General features: G+C 42.7%; 1 protein-coding gene across 10 annotated transcripts in view; it reads right to left on the bottom strand.

Annotated features, from left to right (window-relative positions):
* Positions 1 to 302: 302 nt before the first annotated feature.
* RIMS2 (regulating synaptic membrane exocytosis 2) overlaps positions 303 to 22372 on the bottom strand; it is an 830084-nt gene continuing 808014 nt past the window's right edge. For all 10 annotated transcript variants that reach the window (XM_040354833.1, XM_040354825.1, XM_040354826.1 and 7 more), the window contains 5 exons: positions 15660 to 15801; positions 12785 to 12897; positions 10858 to 10959; positions 6602 to 6741; positions 303 to 3071 (listed from right to left, as the gene is read on the bottom strand). In XM_040354833.1, the coding sequence (XP_040210767.1) occupies positions 2853 to 3071; positions 6602 to 6741; positions 10858 to 10959; positions 12785 to 12897; positions 15660 to 15801 (716 nt within the window). In that variant the 3' untranslated portion in view covers positions 303 to 2852. The remainder of the gene's footprint in view (positions 3072 to 6601; positions 6742 to 10857; positions 10960 to 12784; positions 12898 to 15659; positions 15802 to 22372) is intronic.

Raw genomic sequence — 22372 nt, 5'->3', positions numbered from 1 at the left:
CCCTTTTTATACTCGTTAGAAAGTGCAGATTGTGTTAAAAATCTTTCTTCCTCTTCCAGCAGTGGGAGGGGAGTCTGGGATTACACTGTGTGAGAGCTGATTGGAGGAAAGGCACACACCCCCCCTCCACATAGGCAGAGGAATGAAGAAACATGCAAAGCTGTATTATGAATTGACAAGCTCCCTGCTAATCTCGCTCCCTGACACAAATTTTCAACTGCTGTTATCTCGTGTCTTGGAAAACTTGTCAAAAGTGACTCTGCTGATAACAGAGGAATGGAGCAGCAGAAAGACACGGCACTTAGAGCTTTGGAGAGAGATAAATAAACACTACACATAGGTCAAATTTCATGAATGGGGGTTACAAACACTTTAAGTCATTTCATTGGCCATAATAAAATATTGTTCTGTGACTGAAATGAATTAACCCTCAAGGGCTAAATGCGCCTAGCATTATTGCGTGTTTAAATGCGGTAAAACTTGTCAGGTGTTTTTTCTGCCAAAACGCTGCTGCTCCTGGAAACACTGGCAGTGGATTTCTTCTCTGCATCTAAATGCCCCTGCCTCTAAACATCTATGTGTGCATGGAAACATAGGCAAATATGCTGGGGTGTTTAGAGGCATAAAAAAAGTTAGACACCCCTAAGAGCAGCATCAAAAATAACCAGTGCACATGAAGCCTGAAGCTTGAGGATGAATTGCTCCACAGTACTTTTAGCTACAGAGGGCTTGCTTTAATATTTGATTTTTACTTGTTAAGAATATGTAAACCACTTTAAGGTCCATAGCCTGGCTGCAGGTTCACTTTAAGACTGATTTAGAAGATAAAGAAAGTAAAAAAATAAAGGCAATGTCACAATTCATCTATCTGAACCAGTACACTATGATAAATAATATTGGAGCCTTCGAATTTCAAGATGCAAATCGGCAACACACCCAAACAGATATTTTTGGTTTTACCTTGGGAAGTTGGGGGGGGGGGAGAAGGGGGTGAACATTAAGGTCCCACAGAGCTCAACGGTTGTGTTCCTAAAAAGTTACAGGACCACAAATATGGCAGCTAGAGCCCGGTGTTAGAACTACTTCACCATAACATAACATTTCATTGAAAGAAGCATGCCATCGGCAAGAAAAAAATCAGCAAGTGTGGTCAGCCATGACACCGACTGAACTGCCATTCATAACAAAGCAACTTTGAAAAGTTTGACCTTTGTAGCATCGAAAATAAAAGATCAAGTAAAAACGTTGCTTGTATGATACACAACTCTGACAAAGTGCAAAAAGGGCATACCTTAATTGAAAAATAGTGGATATTCTTTTGTTCAAAGAGAGAACTTTCCACCAAACTCTCGAGTTCAACAATGCTGGGCACTGAGAATGTACGAAGATGGACAATGGCCACTTAGCTAAATAATTTTATTCCCTTTAAGACTCAATTTGATGGTGAAAAAAATCGTTACCATGCACTGTACAAGATATTGCAAAAAAGTTCAAATATCTTTTATATCAAATACATGCTGAATTACCTTAGGTATTCTCAAGCCATGTTGCAAAATTCTTTTCAACATGCTTGATTTTCAAGAAAGGTTGCTATGCAATGGACATCAAGAGGATGACCTTCACTGTATCTGGCAGGTCAAACAAGGAATTTTGTCAAACATTTCAAGAATGCAGGAAAAAAATCTGCAAAAAGTTTCCAAACATGGGGACAGAGAAGCAATCAAGGCACACAGGGTAAGGTGGTGTGCCATCAACCAACCTGAAAGAATGGCATCAGAAAAGAGGTTTGGGAAGATCGTGGGACACAATGCAAAAAACAGGGACCTAGGAAAGAAGAAATGGTGGACATGTACATGTTCAACTCTACAAGGTTTGTACCTTTTAACATTTAAATAAATCATATATGTTACATTTTTTGTCACATAAAGAGAATTTTAAATATTTGCTAGAAAGAAATTTTATTTTAACATATGCCTGCAAAAACACAGACCATGATTGTTTTTTTAGAATGAGAAACGTGGTTTGTCTTTGTTTCACGCCGTTGCATTCGCTCCCCCCCCCCTTTTTTTTTTAAACCATGCACTAGTGAAATCTTTTTCTCAAAAAGAATATAAATTGTTGAAAATGGCTGTATCTTTTTGTTATTTTGTTTCATATTTTTTGCAAGTTGCAGGCCAAAGAAAATTATTTTAGTGTTCACTTAGATCCATGTTCATGCAAAACAAAAAACAATGTTTTTGTCTCTGAAGTACCGGATAACCACAGAAAAATTCTTCCCTGGTGAAATTCGTCAAATAGTGGACTCCATTAATGCTACTGCTAAGCAAACTTTGCTTCAATCTATGGGCATGTGTGACCTTCTAAATAACTTCTTAATAACACTGGCGTTCCATCGGATTTCATACTCCTTGTAGTACCCCATACTTTATCGATCTCCTTACTCAGGGTTCCTTCGCAGGCGTTTCCAATCTTTGGGGGCAAATATAAAAAAGAAAATGTTGCAACAACGTGATATGTCACTGAAGATGACTTTCGTCGCGTGAAATATTTCTTTTGTTAGTGTCAATAATCCATGGCTTCAGACTCAACTAGAACTGAGCTTCACTGGTCTTCAATGCCGTCAGCTAGCTCCCCTCCATCACCTGAGAGCCTTCTATAGCGCACAATGTGTGCGACTTCCGCTGAGAGCGCAGGATCGCCCATTATCCCTAGTAACAGGCTCAGAAGACACAAAATTAAGCATGCAGTGTTTACCAGGGTGCGCGACCTGTCATATTTCGTAATCTTGTGATTTTGACGTTGTTTATTTTTGAAACGCTGGTTGCAGAGACAACAGTTTATTTTTACAGGTGCTATGACCTAGAATAAGAAGGTCCTGTGGAACTTTCAAGAGAAGACTGAGAAGCTCTCCTGGTTAAAGGAGCCAATGTTGGGTCTACTAGAGAGGAAGGGGGAAATAGTTTAAACCATCCAATCACCATATTGGAAAGGTCCAGTTCATCTAAAAGTATCTGTGCCACACCCATAAAAGATTTGTGATCCATCCGTCCATAGTCACCCCACACAATTATCTGTAGATAAATAAAAAAAGATGAAATTAATTGAACAATTTGATTAAAACTATTTTTTTTTTACCTATTGTAGATCTCAACAAAAGCTCTATCCAACACAAAGTGTGTATTTCTAAAGGTTTCCACACAAGATTCCGACTGCTTTCTCCCTTTCTTCTAATTTGATTCAATTGGTAAAATATTAAAATCTTTGAAAAGCGTTGTTTGAAAAGATTTAAAAAAAAAAACACAAAGTCATTTTGTGCCTTTAATGGTGACTAAATTGGAGAGAAGAAAATCAGACTGAAATTGGCATTGCCTATAGCTACCTATTGAATTTCCTGTTTCATTTTTCTTTATAAAAAAATAAATAAAAAGGTAAACTTGATTAACAGCAGTTGCTATTAACTTCACTTCCATTCCTCTTTTTTCAGTTTAAATGAATCCATCCATAATCAACTGGTCCAAAATTGTTGCCAAGATAGCTGATTAAGAACGCAGCAGACAAGAGTGTACAGCTTTGCCTTCTTCTCCCGGGTCTTTGATAGGCCTGCAGCTGTGTCTGTACACTTAGCTGAGGGCGATGAAGAGTTCTCTCCTTTTGGATGAGTGTGTACCTGATGAGGCTCTATCTGCTGACATTGCTCCTAGGCTTAAAGAAGCCATATAGGTCTTTACTAAAGCAGTGCGTACACGTTTAGAACTGGAACAACCTGCATCTGATGTCTCTCAAGTTAATAGTTTGGGCTCCATTAAATGTCAATGCCAATGCCAATCTGTCAAAATCTTCCCAGCACACTTCCCAGTTTTTGTATAGCGACTTGTTAATTCCTAACTGTTTTGCACAGCCAAGCAATTTACTGAACAATAAGTTATGGAGGAGAAATGTATTCAGTAGTGGGCCATTCTGAAGCGAAGGGGCTGGACTGCTCTGTAGAGAGTCTAGGACTTCATTACAATGCTTAGAATGTATGCATTGGGGAAGGATTAGGGCTTCTGTTGACTAGCTTTTGTTGCCTTAAATCTGCTTCTCTCCCTGTACAAGTCTATGGAAATGCAAAAGCAGCTTTACGTAGGTCAGAAAGCTGTCAAGTGTACATCACATACACTTGTCAATGAATGCTAAATTATCTCAGATGTATCTAAAATTGGTATCAAAAGCATCGAATCCAAAACCTGTCAACACAAGCCTATTTAACCCTTGTTAGTTTTTTACTACTCTCTGGGGATCCGTTAAGCCCCATACACACTATCAGTTTTCCTGCAGGTTTTTCTCTTCAGGTTTACCAAAACCATATGGTGCAAGGGCCTGCCTGATTGCATACAAATTGAAACTCTTAGGCTTTGTACACACGGTCGTTCCAAACCGATGAGAATGGTCCGACAGACCGTTTTCATCGGTTCACCGCTGAAGTGGCCCGACGGCCTGATATGCGTACACACCATTGTTCCAAAAACCGATCGGGTCAGAACGTGGTGACATCAAACACACGACGTGCTGAATAAAACAAAGTTCAATGCTTCCAAGCATGTTTTTTTCGACTTGATTCTGAGCATGCGCGGGTTTTGAACCGATGCTTTTCTGTACTAACCATCGGTTTGGACCGATCGGGCAGCGGTCCATCGGTTCGGTTTTGAAGCATGTTTTAAAATTGTGGACCGAAGGAAAACAGACCGATGGGCTATACACACGGTCGGTTTGGACCGATGAAACTGAACCTCGGTCCATTCTCATCGGTTTTGTTCGACTGTGTGTACGCGGCCTTAAGGTTTGACCTCATATTAGATGGTCTTGGTAAACCTGAAGAGAAAAACCTGCAGGAAAACTGATAGTGTGTATGGAGCTTTAGAGAGATTTCTCCTCAGTGAAGGAGAATCTGCAACGGGGCACCGACAGAAATGATAAACTGTTTGAATTTTCCTCTAGTCTCCTGAGAAACAAGTATTTTTTTTCTTCAGCTTGTGTTTCTGTTGGGAATTTCAGTCTCACTTCCAACAGACCATGGTGAGCTGTAAACATTTGACAGGGCTTCTAATCCTTCCCCACTCTATCCAAAACAAAAAAAAAGGTTTTGGCTGGACATGCACGTCTATTATTAAAGAGAGAAAAAAAAATGAATCTTTAAAGAATAAGTTCACCATTGAGAACATGTTACATGTTCTACCCATTCCCCACTGCTGCAGATGTCACTGGTACCCGGTGTCACTGTTTGAAAAGAGCACAGCTGTGCGGGGCTCCGACCACACGGCCGCATCATTCATTCACAGAGTTCTGTGAATGAATGCACTACAAGTACCAATATCCTTTGAGGATGTCGGCTTGTAGTTTTCAAAGAACTACCAGGGCACTGTTGAGCACTGTGGTAGTTCATTGAGTCTTCCTGTCAGTGTGAAACTGTCTGCCCGTACGAGGTATGATGTACAATGTACGAGGTACCGGCAGACAGCTCACACTGACAGTCTGCAGGAGACCTGCATGGCTTCAGCGATCTAGTGATCCAGACTCTGAAAAAAAATTGTAAGCGCCAATTTTTTTACCTGCCTATTTGTTTTAAAGTGAACCTATTCTCTAAAGATATAAAAAACAGTGCACATCAAAGTCAATCTATTTGGCCAAGCCTGTATATGGTGCAGAAAAATCATTAATTTAAAACCTGTATTACTTCCCCATCTAAATTTTGTGCTTCACCTTGAAATGCATATTCTGCCCACATTGGGGACATTTATAAATCCTGCAACAAGACAAAGCAATGCTAAACAGGAGCAGTGAGAAGCAGAGAGAGACAGCTTGATTCATAAATGTCTCCTCTGGCTCTTTAAATTCTGCACTTACCACTGAATAAAACCCGATCCTGACCATTTCCTAATTATGCAACTTCTTAGGCCTTGTACACACGACCGAACATGTCCGCTGAAACTGGTCCGCGGACCAGTTTCCGCGGACATGTCCGACCGTGTGTAGGGCCTAGCGGACAGTTTTCCGGCCTAGCGGACAGGTTTCCAGCGGACAAAAGTTTATTAGCGTGCTAAAAAAAAGGTCCGCTGGAACCATGTCCGTCGGACATGTCCGATGGTTAGTACGACTCATCGGACATGTCTGCTGGTTATACCGTATAACCAGCGGCCCGGAATCCCGCGCATGCGTCGAATTGATTTGACGCATGCGTGGAAGTATTGAACTTGCGTGTTAGAGAACGTTGGTGTCTTATACGTCACCGCGTTCTCTGTCCGCTGGGATTTTGGTCTGATGGTGTGTACACGCGGACTGTTTTCATCGGGCATGTCTGCTCGTGTGTACAAGGCCTAAGAGGGAAAATGTGTTTTATTATCAGCAATAGGTCTGTCTTTGAGCTTTGCAAGCTGTCGCACTTGGCTGCCCAGGAATACGAATGTGCAGGTCTGTAAACCTGTTGCAGAGGCTTTGCTGAAGGCTTCTGATGCCCTTTGTGGTCCAGTGGTTATGTATACATGTAAACTATGATGTGCCCTTTTGGTCAGGAGAACTTCATTGTCTACCAATACTTTATATTTTATTTAATTCTTTTTTTTACCTGTAAGACCTTTCCTTGGGGTGAGTCTTCAAAAGATAACAGTTGCTGGTATAAAGGCTCCAGCGTTTTTCTTGCTACTTTTGTTTTCTTTTTGGCTATGCAAACTCCATTTTCTAATAGATACACCTTTACGTATGGTGCTGCAAGAGGGGAAAAGAACATATGTCTAGCATTAGATAATGGCAAATCACTTAACATCATCAACCTGCAATCCTCCACAGATAAGCTTCAAATTCTAGAGGTATGCCTATAATTCCAGTTGTATATCTTTTTGGATTAACTGAGTGTTTTGTGGTTTTCACCAAAGTTGAATGTGCCTATTACAAAAAAACAAAAAACAAAATGCAATGTGGCACTCAATCAGACTTAGCACTTCACAAATAATTGGATGGCACTAATACTAACAATTTACAGAACTACAGTAATGTTTTTGGACACATTTTCTCTTTATTTAATCCAATATAAAATGCAAGACATGCAATACACTCATCATGAAAACATTATTGTACTCACATATTTACATGGTAAAGGATGGTGAGACAAGGGTATGGTCTACTTTTGTTTTACATCCATTTGTGCTTTGTCAAGATTGGCTTCCTTTACTTTTTGCACAGTAATATTTTTATATAGAATATATAACCCGTTAATGCATTGCTTTATCATACTCATGCAAAAATACTAAGAAAACTTGGACAGCCGCACTCCAAAAATGTTCTTTTAATTAAAATCGATCACAAAATATACATGCCACAGCAAAAAAATTGGAACAAACGCTAACGTTTCGCACTGTAGCTTTGGTGCTTAGTCATAGCTGGTACCAGCTATGACTAAGCACTGAAGCTACAGTGCGAAACGTTAGCGTTTGTTCCAATTTTTTTGCTGTGGCATGTTTATTTTGTGATCGATTTTAATTAAAAGAACATTTTTGGAGTGCGGCTGTCCAAGTTTCCTTCGTATTTTTGCATCACTATTGCATTGCCGGCACCCATGGTTTGGTTCCAGTGAGGAGGTTCTTTGAAGACTACTGAGCGGTTATTTTCTCTCTCTACTTTATCATACTCAGTTTGAATAGCCAAGCCTTGGTAAAGGTTTTATTTTATTTGCCCATAGACAGAAACAGGACTCCCTGCAAGATGCACTGTCAGCTGCACAATTTTTGATGAGAGAACGGCAGAAAAATTATGCAGACTGGTAACACCATTGCTGGTTTATCTCAGGAGCAACAACAGTAGTTGAATGAATTCAATATAATAATCTTTCCTTCCTTCAGAGAGGTAATCTGGGGTTGTCTAATGATACTATAGTCATGAAATAGTTGCCCCATATAGCTAAAATGGACAAATTGGTAGATATCAATTGCAGGTCTATGGTCAACTTTAGATAGTGATTATGTAAAGAATCTCATACCTCAGCTTCAGGTTCTCTAGAACAGTGGTTCCCAACCTAAGTCCTCAAGTTCCCCCAACAGGCCATGTTTTGGGAATTTCTCTGTGATAAAATAGCTGTCCAAAATACCAAGCCATTGACTCCAATTTAAAGCCCCTGTGCAAAATAAAGGAAAACCTGCAAAGATGGCCTGTTGGGGGTACTTGAGGACAGGGTTGAGAACCACTGCTCTAGAACACTATTTCTCAACAGCCAGGGAGTGGCCCAGTGCCAGGCCGCAGCCTTCTTCCTGCCAGTCCTTGACAGTATATTATTTTATGTATTCCAGCACTGACGGCAACCCCCATCTTCCCCTCCACACCGAGCTGTGGCTTGCCAGCCACAGCTGTCACTTTCTGAAGCGCTGTGCTGTTTGTTTGTGTGGTGCCAACCTTAATGACTGCTACACGGAACAGTGGGAGCCCTATAAAGTAAGCAAATAGTTTGTAAGCAATCAGCGTGGCCCTGCAGAGACTGACATCTCTAGCTATCAAGCCATTTCTCAGTGGGGTGGGGGCTGCGGAACAGTCAAGACAGGAGAGACAAGTTGCCCATGGAGTAGGAGGGGGTACTGCACACTCTAAGCCTTGCATCTGATGCTTCATGGTGCCCCAAGTCCAACATCGTAACGAGGGACACAATGACCACCGATGTAAGTGAGCACACTAATCACCAATGTAAAGGGACACACTGACCACTGATGTAAGAGTACCGATGTACTAATGTAAGTGTGCTCAGTGAACACAATGTAAGGGGATTCAATGACCACAATGTTAGGGGGACACACTGATCGCCCGTGTATGGGAACACACAGACTGCCAGAGTAATGGGGCACACTGCCAGTGTAAAGGAGCACACTGATCATCCAAGTAAGGGGGCACATCGTCCGCTCGTGTAAGGGGACACGCCAATCTCCCATCTAAGGGGACACGCTGACCGCCTGTGTAAAGCTAAACACTGAGCACTGTCCACCAGTGTAAGGGGACCCACTGAATGAAGGAAGCACACTTACCACCAACATAATGTTGGGCCATAGAAGCTTTTTTAAAGCATTTGGCCACACAAATGTTTAAAACCACTGCTCTTGAAGGTCAGAAGGTCCAATTAGTTTAAAGCAAATCCGTGACCAGGCTATGGACATTCATTTAATGATATATTCTAAACAAGCAGGAAATTAACTTGAAAACAAGCACCGACTGACCTTGGTAGCTGCAGAAACTGTGAAGCAATTAATCCTCAAAATTCACAGATGATGCAATAAAGAGTTTTAAGTCAGCAGGTTAGCTTACTCGGATCTCCCTTCCCAAAGCTCTTACTACTGAGTTGAGCTGCCAAGGACAACTGAAAGTGCTTTTACTATGTAATTTGAAGATATTGCACAGTGCTCACAGCTACAGAGGTCAGAGAGGGCTTGTTTTAATGTGCATCTATGTCTAGTACAGCATGGATTTGGACTCTTTCACACAAGCAGTAGTGTTTACCACCCTTATGTAAAGTGATCTTCTTACAGTTGTGGCACAGCCCCATTCACTTACTAGAAGAATTTGACAGGTGGTGCCACTTGTCAATCTCTGCATGTAGCAGTAAATTGCTGAACTGCAATGTAAAGCATTGTGGCACCTTTCTGCTTGTAGGTGGATAGTCGAAGGGAAAGGCACCAAAAACGAGGATCAACCACCTGTTTTTACTGCCCCTTGGCTTCCCATGTGATATGAGTCTTACTGCTTCTTATAAATTTCTAAATAATTGAATGTCCATAGCCTGGCCAAAGATACACTTTAAAGTGGAGTTCCACCCAAAAGTGGAACTTCAGCTCATTTGTCTCCTCCCCCCTCCGGTGCCGCATTTGGCACCTTTCGGGGGGGAGGGGGGAAAGGGTACCTGTCTTTGGCCACGGCTGTTGACGTCACGGCTCCCTCCTCCTCCTTCCCCTGCCGCCGTGCCAGTAGGAGAGAGGAGCCTTGTCTCGCACATACGCAGTAGGGTTCCCGGCGCAAAGCCGTAAGGCTACACTGTTGGGTTCCCTTACCAGCAATGGCACGGCAGAACCCGACAGGTGATGGAAACATTAGCTGTTGTGCTGACATCCCTGGACTCCAGGACAGGAAAGTGTCCTATTATTAAAAGCCAGCAGCTGTATTATATGTAGCTGCTGGCTTTTCATTTTTGCAGCGGTGGGCGGACCTCCGCTTAAAGGAAGGCAATACCACTGAAGTTAATGTCATCCTAAACATCCTTGCAGAAATGAAAAAACAATGAATCCAGGCTTCAAATAGCCAATAGTTTTATGGATTCTTTTAATGATGTGATATTGCTGGTACTTCTTAAAACAAAACTCACAATCCATTAAGTTCAGTTAATGGTAAAATGTAAAATTCATTGACAGTGCTGTGCTGTTTAAAGCAAGACATTACATGAGGCTGTTGACCTGATGGCTCCGACTTCAATGGAGCATATTGAAGTCGGAGGGCAACACTCCCTACCATTTTTTTTTGTGCCAACACCATTGCTGTTGCTTTACATGAAATTAAACAGTAATATCATATTTATTCCCTGTTATTAAAATACACTATATGTGATAAGGTAATGAAACGAGAGGCAGCCTGCTTCATCACTAAAATGTTGTCATTCCGGGTACATGCCTACATGACCTTTCCACAAATCAGGACTACATACAGTAGCCACACTGGATATCAATACCACTAAATGATTGGCACAAACAAGCCCATAAACTTTTTTTCCCCATTTACTTCCATAGGCAAATTTATGCACAATTTTCTACCCGTTTCAGCTAATGTAAGCAGAACGTTTAATTTATAATGACATCTCACCTGGCAGTGTCTTGGACCCTGGTTTTGTTACAAGCCCACGCGCTCGTATAATTTCCACCTCCAACTGTCCCTTCTTATCCATCATTCCAATCTGAAGGTCCCCTATAGGAAAGTAAGAGAAACACTAAATAAAGAACATCGTTTATGGATCTTTGATTGCAAGTCACAGTTAAATTAAAGTCTGTTTCTAGCCAAAAAAGTTTAAATCATTTTAGAAGGAGTGGGAAAAGCTTAGAACATCTGTCATGTTTTACTCTCATCCTTTAGTCATACGGACGCAATACCTCCGTGCAGAGGGTCACGATTATGCTCCCAGGTAGTGACAGGTGTTCCGTTCAGTTGCAGCGTTTATATCCATACAGGGGTGCACACCAGATTACCTGCATCCAGAGCTGTGCGTCCATCCCTTTACAAATCTAATCACTGGCATGTGCAAGAAGATCTGTACAGCAGATGTGTCTTTCAGGCTGGCTGCATAGAATACTTGTCATTCCCTGGGTGCACAAACATGACCCTCTGCTCAGATATATGAGTCCATACACCCAAAGAATAAAGCCTAATAAATGAAAGTGTTGTTATTGCTGCCTTTGTCCACTTTGGAGAGTTTGGAACTCCCTTCCAGTCTTTACGACCATCCCCATTGGGACAGGAAGTAAGAAAAATTCTTCCTCTAGGCCAGGGATATGCAATTAGCGGACCTCCAGCTGTTGCTGAACTACAAGTCCCATGAGGCATAGCAAGACTCTGACAGCCACAAGCATGACACCCAGAGGCAGAGGCATGATGGAACTTGTAGTTTTGCAACAGCTGGAGGTCCGCTAATTGCATATCTCTGCTCTAGGCCAGTGGTTCTGTCCTCAGGATCCACTAATAGGTCAGATTTTAAGTATTACCTTGGGGAGATGCAGACTAGAATACTGCAATCACTGAGCAGCAAATTATATCACCTGTGATGTATTTCAGTTATCTTGCAAACCTGGTCTGTTAGTGGATCCTGAGGACAGAAGTTGAGAACCACTGCCCTAGGCAGTAGTTCCACTTTAAAACAGCAGTAGCACAAAAAGAATAGTAATATAACAGTACAATAAAAGTAAAGAGCTGCACTTTAAAGGAACACTAAAGTAAACAAAAAAAACCAAACATGTTATACTTACCTCCACTTTGCGGCTTGTTTTGCACACAGTGGCCCCGATCCACGTCTTCTAGGGTCCCTCGGCGGCTGTCTCGGCTCCCCCCCCCCCACAAGAGCTTTCCACCTTAATGCGAGCGAGCACGGTGGAAAGCTCTTGCGGGTGCGCTCCCGTGATACAGCGGCGGGTATCACTCGGCCCCGCCCCCCGGTGCGCCGCATCATTGGATGTGATTGACAGCAGCGCCAGCCAATGGCTGCTCTGCTTTCAATCCATCCAGTGTAGCCAATCAATGGCCAGGCTGAGAACCGAGGAGGATGACTGGGACGAGCGCGGGACTTTCGAGTGGTCAGGTAAGTAAAACAGGGGTTCGGGGGCATAGGATGCATTAAGGTGAAAAAACAATTACCTTCACACTGCCATATGCAAACCGCTGGGAGTGTAAATTCAATGTTAATGACACCCCCATTTCAGCTTGCATATTGCACTGCAAACTGACAGTTCGGACATGAATCGGATCGCATGGGGGTGAACACCAATGCAATCCCATTCTGGTGCAGACCAAAAAAAGGGTCCTGTGCGAGTTTGGTCTGAATGAGATGCCATATCAGCCATACTATCTGTATGGCTGAAATTGCACCGCACAGACATCGCATTTGATTTGCACTGCAGTGCACTGAATCAATTTCCAACATTTATAGAATAATATTTTCACATTAAGCACTATTTTTTACTGTTATTTCAAAGAAGAAAAAGCACAATCCCAACATTGTCTGCCAAGGACAACAGTGACATACCCATTGAAGGAGTTGCTAACGTCTGTCGTCCAACCAGCTGTGCAGGACCTAATCCATCCAAGAAATCACTGAATTGGCTGTCAGAACCCAACCGGACCCCAGGAAATATTAAGCTTTGGGAAAGATATAAAATAGATATTAAATATTATATAAACATTAATATATAAATCATCAATCTTAAAAAATATGAAGACAGCACATTTTCATTTTGTAAAATATTAAAACCAAACATCAGTATAGGTATAAGAAGTCCGATAGAGAAATACAAAAACAAAGATTGTAAGATTTTCTGTTCTTTTTCTCTACGTTTTTATAGTAAATCTTTAAAATGGCGCTCCTGGTGTTGTCATAGCCACATCCGGTGTCAATGGGCTTTTGGTTGTTTTGCATATCCATACAAGTCTATAGGATAGCAAAACTATTTTCAAGCAGGTCAACTGCAGGTAAAATGCACCTGTCAATGAGTTCTGAATGATTTCAGAAACATCTAAAACTGATGTTAAACTGATGCCATTGATGCACAACTCAATGTTTTAAATGAAATACTAAAACTGTAGATAGAGTAGTGATTTTTAGTGATTATTGTTTGCAATGAACCTCCAATGCATAGATAAAATACATTGCTGAAGCCTTTTTTTACTTTACTTTACTTTACCAGGGATATGGACCTAAAAAAGACACAGCAGATATCTAACATCTTTGCACCTTTCCTGCTGAAGTCAATGAAAGAATATATTTTCTTACTACTTCAACCACTTTCCGACCAGCTCACGCAGATATACGGCGGCAGGTCAGCTCTCCTGAGTGAAACAACGTCCCTAAATCTATCCCATAGTGTGTAGACTTTTGCGCAAACCAATCAATATTCACCTATTGTGATTTTTTTTGCCAAAAATATGTGGAAGAATATATATAGGCCTAAACTGATGAATATTTTTTTTTTTTGGGGGGGGGGGGGATACGTATTATAGGACCATTTGGGTGGTCAAATACCAGGCCCCTTTTTGTGATTCGGCACTGCGTCGCTTTAACTGACAATTGCGCGGTCGTGCGACGTGGCTCCCAAACAAAGTGTAAGTCCTTTTTTTCCCCACAAATAGAGCTTTCTTTTGGTGGTATTTGATCACCGCTGCGGCTTTTATTTTTTGCGCTATAAACAAAAATAGAGCGACAATTTTGAAAAAAATTCAATATTTTTTTACTTTTTGCTATAATAAATATCCCCCAAAAATTAATAAATGTTTTATTTTTTTTATCAGTTTAGTCCGATACGTATTCTTCTACCTATTTTTGGTAAAAAAAAATCGCAATAAGCGTTTATTGATTGGTTTGCGCAAAAGTTTTTTTGGGACCATGTCATTTTCACAACGATCAGTGCTATAAAAATGCACTGGTTAATGTGAAAATGACATTGTCAGTGAATGGGGTTAACCACTAGGTGGCGCTGTAGGGGTTAAAGGAACACTAAAGGTACAATTATTTTTTTTTTTTAAATAACATACATGTTATACTTACCTCCACTGTGCAGATCGTTTTGCACAGAGTGACCCGGATCCGTGTCTTCTGGGGTCCCTCGGCGGCTGTCTCGGCTCCTCCTCGCAAAAGCTTCCCACGTTCATGCGAGCTCCCTCGCATGGTGGAAAGCTTTTGCGAGCGCGCTCCCGTGATACAGCAGCGGCCATAGCCGCCGACTGTATCACTCGGCCCCGCCCCCCGGCGCGCCGCATCATCCGCTGTGATTGACAGCAGCGCCAGCCAATGGCTGCGCTGCTATCAATCCGCCCAGCCTAGCCAATCAACGGCCAGGCTGGGAACCGAGCAGGATGACAAGCACGCGCCCGGGACTTTCGAACGGTGAGGTAAGTAAAACGGGGGCTCGGGGGGGGGGGGGGGGGGCGGTGCTGTCAGATGTTTTTTTACCTTAATGCATAGGATGCATTAAGGTAAAAAAACTTTTACCTTTACAACTCCTTTAAGTGTTCCCTGCATTGTGTTTCTAACTGTAGGGGGGATGGGCTCTCTGTCACATGACACTGATCTTCGCTCCGAGTACACGGAGCCAAGATCAGTGTCATTCTCACTAGGCAGAGCAAGGAGATGCTTGTTTACACAAGTATCTCCCCGCTCTATACCTCCGTGAGACGATCGCAGGGATCCCCGCAGGGATCCCTGCAGGGATCCGACTCACAGGGAAGGTGGCAGGGTCGCGAGTGCGCCGCCGGCAGGCATTTAAAGGGCCACGTACAGGTACGTGACAATGCCTGTCCGTGCCATTCTGCGGTTAAATTGTTGGTCTTTTTGTAAAAAATAAAAACTGTAGAGGTGATCAAGTACAACTAAATGATAGCACTATTTGTGGGGAAAATTTTTGTTTAGGTACAGCATTGCACGACTGCGCAATTATCAGTTAAAGCGACGCAAGGCCTGCTCATTAGGGGGCAAATCCTTCCAGTGCTGAAGTGGTTAAACTACCTGCTTTATACTGAAATCATAGGTTTCTGATACGCATCATAGTCTGTTAAGCCCTATACTTGAAAACAAAGCATTTCTTATTCCCCTGCATGGCAAAATAAATGTCCCTCTCCTCAACAGCATGTACCCACCTTTCCTCACTCCTTTGCTCAGCTGAGCTGCCAGGACTGGTAATAAGAGCTCTGTGATTACTTTATCGCCCCCTTGTGATAGCACAAGGCCAATCAGGAGGCACGTTGTTCTGTCACATGGAAGAGGTGATAGTGCATCATATTCTCCCATGGTGCAGGGTACTGAACTTCTCTCCCCACCAACTCACAACTGGACAGTGCTAAAACTGACAATACAATTTCCACAAAGATGTATCACCATTGGACACATATTCACGATTGCCAACACTTACTTTCCCTCAGAGCTGTAACTGTTCATACTCCCATCGTTAGACTCTCGACTTGCTTGTCTGGTCATCCAATTTCTCATCTCCACTGCTAGTCCAGTTTCTGTACTTCGTTGGATCGTGCTTTTTAACTTTTTACCTCCAACTTCTGAAAAACAGAAAAGTCACACGTGGTTAGACTTCAAAACTCCAACAGATATGTGGATTCCTCTGTTACATTTTCCCCCCATCTGCCATTGCAGCATATTTCCTGACACAGACACAGGGTTGAGCCTACGTTGGCATAAAGGTAACCACAGACACGACTCGGGGCTGGACTGGCTAATTATTATTATTAAACAGGATTTATATAGCGCCAACAGTTTGCGCAGTGCTTTACATCAGGGAAGACAGTACAGTCACAATACAAATCAATACAGGAGGGATCAGAGGGCCCTGCTTGTTAGAGCTTACAGTCTAGAAATGATAGTTATGTCAATAGGGACATGAGACACTCCAGACATTCATCCTTAAAGTGATTGTAAAGGCTTGTTTTTTTTCTCTAAAAATAACAAACATGTTATACTTACCTCCTCTGTGCAGTTGGTTTTGCACAGAGCAGCCCAGGACCTCCTCTTCTTGGTCCCTCTTCTGTGCTCCTGGCCCCTCTTTCCTGTTAATTGCCCCCCACAGCAAGCAGCTTGCTATGGGAGCACCCAAGCCAAGTCACAGCTCCCTGTGTCCATTCAAACATGGAGCCCCGGTTCAGCCCACCCCCCTCTTTCTCCTGATTGGATAACTGACTGTGATTGACAGCAGCGGGAGCCAATGGCACCACTGCTGTGTCTCAGCCAATTAGGAGGAGAGTGCCAGATGGCCAAGGCACTCGTGTATCTCGCTGAACAGAGATGGAGCCCAGGTAAGTATTAGGGGGGCTGCTGCACACAGAAGGTTCTTTGTTCTCCTAATGCATAGAATGCATTAAGATAAAAAACCTTCGGACTCTACAACCCCTTTAATTTCAGAACAGCCATATGCAAAACACAAGCAGCTGTAGTCTTCTTTCTATGCATAACATCCCGTTGTCACGCCCTGGTTCACACTTATGCGATGGGGGAGGAGTATTGCACAATCAATTCTATCCCCTTTGAGAAAGTGACGTGAGCAGTCACGCAACGCGTCAGAGTACAGAGCTGTGGTGACATCACTTCTGGTCGCGGCCGAGTCCGGAAGCTGGAATACACACTGTGTCATGCTGTTTGTCATCACCTGAATTGTAACTTCTTTAAGCTTTATTAATAAACGTATATCTGAAATACTACACTTTGGGAAACCTGATCGTGGGCGATTAAACAAGAAAAGAGAGCATTCAGTTATTGGAGACTAGCAGAAAGGTTTAATTTTAAGCCAGCTGAGGTGAGGCTGGGGAAAACGAGAGCACCTGCACAGGATTGAAGCACTTTGCATGTTTTTCTTGGCAGTTGGAGAATACTTCCTTTCAAAGTTGATTTGTTGCAATTTTGCACTTGGATCCTTATGCACATCGTTTGGATGCATAAAAAACTTGTGTTAAAAAACACAAAATGTGCTGGAAAAATGTGTCAATCACAAAACACATACAGATAGGTGTGAACCTAGGTGGCCAATTGCAGTCTGCAGGTAAATTTAAGCACATGCATTCTAGTACACACAAGGAAACACAAGGCTGAATATAACAAGCTGAACATCGTAATGAAGACTAAAGCCTCGTAACACACGCTCGGTGCGCGTGTACGAGGCTTTGAGGTTTCTCGTCAAGAAAACTGCCCAGAATCTAGACGAGAAAAATAGAGAACATGTTCAGGTAGGGTGTAGCAAGATGGCGGCGACAGCATCGAATGTGACAAGCGCATGATCGTCGTGGTCGATGACGTCATCGCGTTCGTGCCATTCAAAAGAACGGCGGTTCTTTTGAATGGAGTGTCTGTACACTCGGCCGGCAAGAGATTCTTGCCAAGAATCTCCTCAGGAAAAAACAACGATTTTTTCCTGACGAGAATCTGGGCTGTGTGTACAGGGCTTAAAATTTCCTACCACACGGTCCTCTTTATTACCATCCCAAGCCTTGCCAACATGTGCTAGATAACGATGAGTGACCACCACTGGTAGTAAGCATCCCAAACACTAAGGCCGCGTACACACGATCAGTCCATCCGATGAGAACGGTCTGAAGGACCGTTGTCATCGGTTAACCGATGAAGCTGACTGATGGTCTGATGTGCCTACACACCATAGGTTAAAAACCGATTGTGTCAGAACGCAGTGACGTAAAACACAACGACGTGCTAAAAAAAACAAGTTCAATGGTTCCAAGCATGCGTCGACTTGATTCTGAGAATGCGTGGATTTTTAACTGATGCTTTTGCATACTAACCATCGGTTTTGACCTATCGGAGCTCCAAACACGATCGGTTTGGACCGATGAAAAGGTCCTTCAGTCCGTTTTTATCGGTTTTGACCGATCGTGTGTACGGGGCCTAACACACTCAGCTAGTAAATGGCAATACAGCTAAAAATATGTTGCCATATTCTAACAGTGAATGTAAAACAATGTAGACAGATCCTCATAGATAGAACAATGCACTTGTGTGCTTTGTACAAATGATAAAAGAACAGAACATAATCTGACTATGACACCGTGTCACTATGATGTGCGATATATGTGAGATATTATGCAGAAAACAACATAAATCTCTGAAAATGGTATAATCACCCAATAACAAAGGAAAATATATGGGAAAAACTGTGAATTGGAAAGCCGCTCTGTTTATTTCAATGAAGATAATGGCCTGAAATGAGTTTCGGAGAACTGAATGTCTATAATAGCACAGCACTCTCAGTTGTAAGAAAATGGCTCATGACCTTTCAGCAGGAATCATTATTCTCATTCATGTGTGTATTTTATTAAGTTCTATATACAAAGCAAACTAGAAGGAAAAACGTGGCACCATATTGTTCACATGGAACCACACAATAACAGGCTCAGATCAGGTTTATTTAGGGCCAGTTCACACCACATGCAGTCCAGTGCATTTTTTTCTGCATCAAAAACGCATAGAAAGTAGGTTATATGGTTTTCAATAGTTCACACCAGTGCTTGCAGTTTCAGTGTTTTTCAGTTCCACAAAAAAAGTAGAACATGCTGCATTTTCCCCGCACTGGACTGTACTGGTCTGATGCGTGCTGGTTCACCGTTTCAGGTCCAATTTCAGCCTGAATTCGGACCTGAAACGGACCAAAAAAGGCACGTTTTTCCAGGGGGGTTGGACGAGTACCTGTTTTTGGCCCCTCCTCCTTCCTCAGCACCAATTAGAAAGTGCAGCACGCTTGGCACATGCGCAGTAGGGAACCGGCTGTGAAGCCGAAAGGATTCACTGCCGGGTTCCCTTACCAGGAATGGCGGCGGCTGCACCCCACAGCCAATCCAAAGATCAACTGGGGTTTCCGACATTGCGGGCTCCCTGCACAGGTAAGTATCCATATATAAAAGGTCAGCAGATACAATATTTGTGGGGGGGGGCTGGACTTCCTCTTTAACCACTTAAGGACCCATTCACGCCGATATACGTCGGCAGAATGGCACGGCTGGGCACAATCACGTACCTGTACGTGTCTCTTTAAGCCCAGCCGTGGGGCCGCCAGTGGTGCGCTCGCGACCCTGTCCGAAGCGCCGTGACCGCACCCGCGGGACTCTATCGCTGCCGGTGTCCCGCGATCGGTCACTGGAGCTGAGGGGAGTGTAAACACACCTTCCCAGTTCTTCATTGTGGCAATGTCAGTGATCGTCTGTTCCCTGATATAGTGAAAGACGATCACGGACGTCACACGTCCAGCCCCGCCCCCCTACAGTTAGAAACACAGTGCCCCCTAGTGGTTAACTCCTAAACGGCAATTGTAATTTTTACAGTAAACAGTGCATTTTTATAGCACTTTTTGCTGTGAAAATGACAATGGTCCCAAAAATGTGTCAAAATTGTCCGATGTGTCCGCCATAATGTCGCAGTCACGAAAAAAACGCTGATCGCCGCCATTAGTAATAACAAAAAAAAATATTAATAAAAATGCAATTAAACTATCCCTTATTTTGTAAACGTTATAAATTTTGCACAAACCAATCGATAAATGCTTATTGCGATTTTTTTTTACCAAAAATAGGTAGAAGAGTATGTATCGGCTTAAACTGAGGAAAACAAAAGTGTTTTTATATATTTTTGGGGGGTATTTATTATAGCAAAAAGTAAAAAATATAGATTTTTTTTCAAAATTGTCGCTCTATTTTTGTTTATAGCGAAAAAAAAAAAAACCTGCAGAGGTGATCAAATACCACCAAAAGAAAGCTCTATTTGTGGGAAAAAAAGGACGCCAATTTTGTTTGGGAGCTACGTCGCACGACCGCGCAATTGTCAGTTAAAGCGACTCAGTGCCGAATCGCAAAAAGGGGCAAGGTCCTTAATCTGCATAATGGTCCGGGTCTTAAGTGGTTAAAGTAAGCGTATGATGAACTTTAAAAAAAAAGGAACAAATCTAAATTTTTTCCTATAAAAATTATGCCTGTCCACCCCCCGCCTTCATCCAAAGCCTTTCTATTGGTCTTTTCAAATAATGGTTATATAATGACCAACTAGAGCAGTTCAGGAGATCAGAGGAGGCACGGCCAAGGCCAATCTTTAAAGAACAAGTCAAGATCAGGGCCAGGACAAGGGATGGGCAGGAGGGGAAGCTGCCCTGGGCGTAGTGGTTTACTGTAGGGATGGGAGTGCCATCATCCTGTTACAAGGCTGGATAGTTTGCCATCTTTGCCCAAAGCGCTGGATGGCCTTGTCCCAGCACTGGTCAAGATTTTTAGGCTGGGTCTACTGATCATTTTGATGGATGGCGGTCACTGAAGATAAACTCTATATACCATGATACTATAGGTATTGTTCTAAAACCTTTGATTTTGTGATATTGTACTGTATTTTTCTATGGTATACATTCATGGTCTTGGCCTGCAAGGAAAGTCTCTATGTACTATATGGAAAAAATTGTGCATTTGCCAGATAAACTGAAGAAAAACTGCTGCAGGTAGAACTTAGACCCGGTTCACACTGGGGCGACACGCTCAGCCGCCTGACGTGTCGCGTCCCATTCAATGCAATGGAACCGTTCTAATAGGAGCGACACAAGTCGCTCCGACTTAGAAAAAAGGTTCCTGTAGTATTTCGGGGGCGGCTCGGGGCGATCTGCATTGACTTCTATACAGAAGTCGTTTTGCGAATCGCCTCTGAAGTCGTCCTCAGGACGACTTGCAGAGTCGCCCCCGAAGTCGTGCCGCCTATGTGTGAACCGACTGTACCTGCGAGGAAAAAATGCACATTATGTATTCATTTCCCAGCACAGAAGCTTCTACAGATACAAGCACTAGAGAATATTTCTTTTTAACCGACAGACATCTAAGATAACTGACTAAAGGAAGTCAATATACCCCAGGCTATACTTTGATCATTGTGTGTCTGCTGTTACAAAACTCCAATTGTCTTGTGCGGTCAATGTCCTGCGTCACGCCGAGCCACACATACACCTTATTATTAGGAGATGACCTAAATATGTGACCACAAATCCTTCATCAATGACAGTCACAGTGTAACGAATAAACCAGGTCAATGGTATGATTGTGTATTTCCTATAGTTATATAGCACCAACATATAACTAAGCACGCTACAGAGTACAGGGAACCATTCACACCACTTCCAGCCAACATTACAGCCCAGTGCCATATACATTATATACTGGTACATACTATTTAGAAAGTTTCCCACCAGTATGTGTTTCGATTGAGAAGTACACTTAATGACCCAGAAAAAAAAGAAAGAAAATAATTCAAGTCAAGATCACTTCTTTCACATTTCATCCTGTGAAAGTGTATAGGGCAGTGATGGCGAACCTTGACACCCCAGATGTTTTGGAACTACATTTCCCATGATGCTCCACTACACTGCAGAGTGCATGATCATCATGGGAAATGTTTTTCCAAAACATCAGGGGTGCCAAGGTTCGCCATCACTGGTATAGTGTGTGACATATGGGGATCCAGGGACAGGTACAGGGAGAATTGACTACACTATGACAGAGGACAGTGAGTACATGATGGCACTGCATAGGGGAGAATGGAACTGAATGAGATGGTTTTGACCGAAGAGTTAACTCCCGTACACACGATCAGACTTTTTGACAACAATAGTCCGATGGACCTGTTTTTGCAGACAATCCGACCGTGTGTATGGTCCATCGGACAAATGTTCGCTGTGAGAACAAACTTTCCGGCAACAAATGTCATATGTCGGCTAATCCGATCGTGTGTACACATGTCCATCGGACTAAAGTCCAAAGTACAAACACGCATTCTCAGAACCAATGCTAAAGATCAGATAACAATGGCAGAAGTTGCCCAAAGGGTGGCGGTAAAGAGCAAAAAAAACACGTAGTACGTCTATTACGTCACTACGTTCGTGTTTGTTGGATGAAAAAGTACTACTGTGTGTATGTATACCAAGTTCACGGACAACGCCCTTCGGAGCAAAATCCACAGAAAAGGCTGTTGGAAGTCTGATCGTGTGTATGATCGTGTTTACAATGATGGAGGTAAAAATGACTGCACAACGAACACTGCAGGGGTGACAGTGACTATATATTGGAATGCATGGGGTAACAGTGACTGAAC

Source organism: Rana temporaria, chromosome 5 (genome assembly GCF_905171775.1).
Source record: "Rana temporaria chromosome 5, aRanTem1.1, whole genome shotgun sequence".
In the NCBI taxonomy this organism is placed as follows: domain Eukaryota; kingdom Metazoa; phylum Chordata; class Amphibia; order Anura; family Ranidae; genus Rana; species Rana temporaria.
The sequence above is the reverse complement of the archived record's forward strand: the minus strand, read 5'-3'. Positions and strand labels throughout refer to the sequence as shown.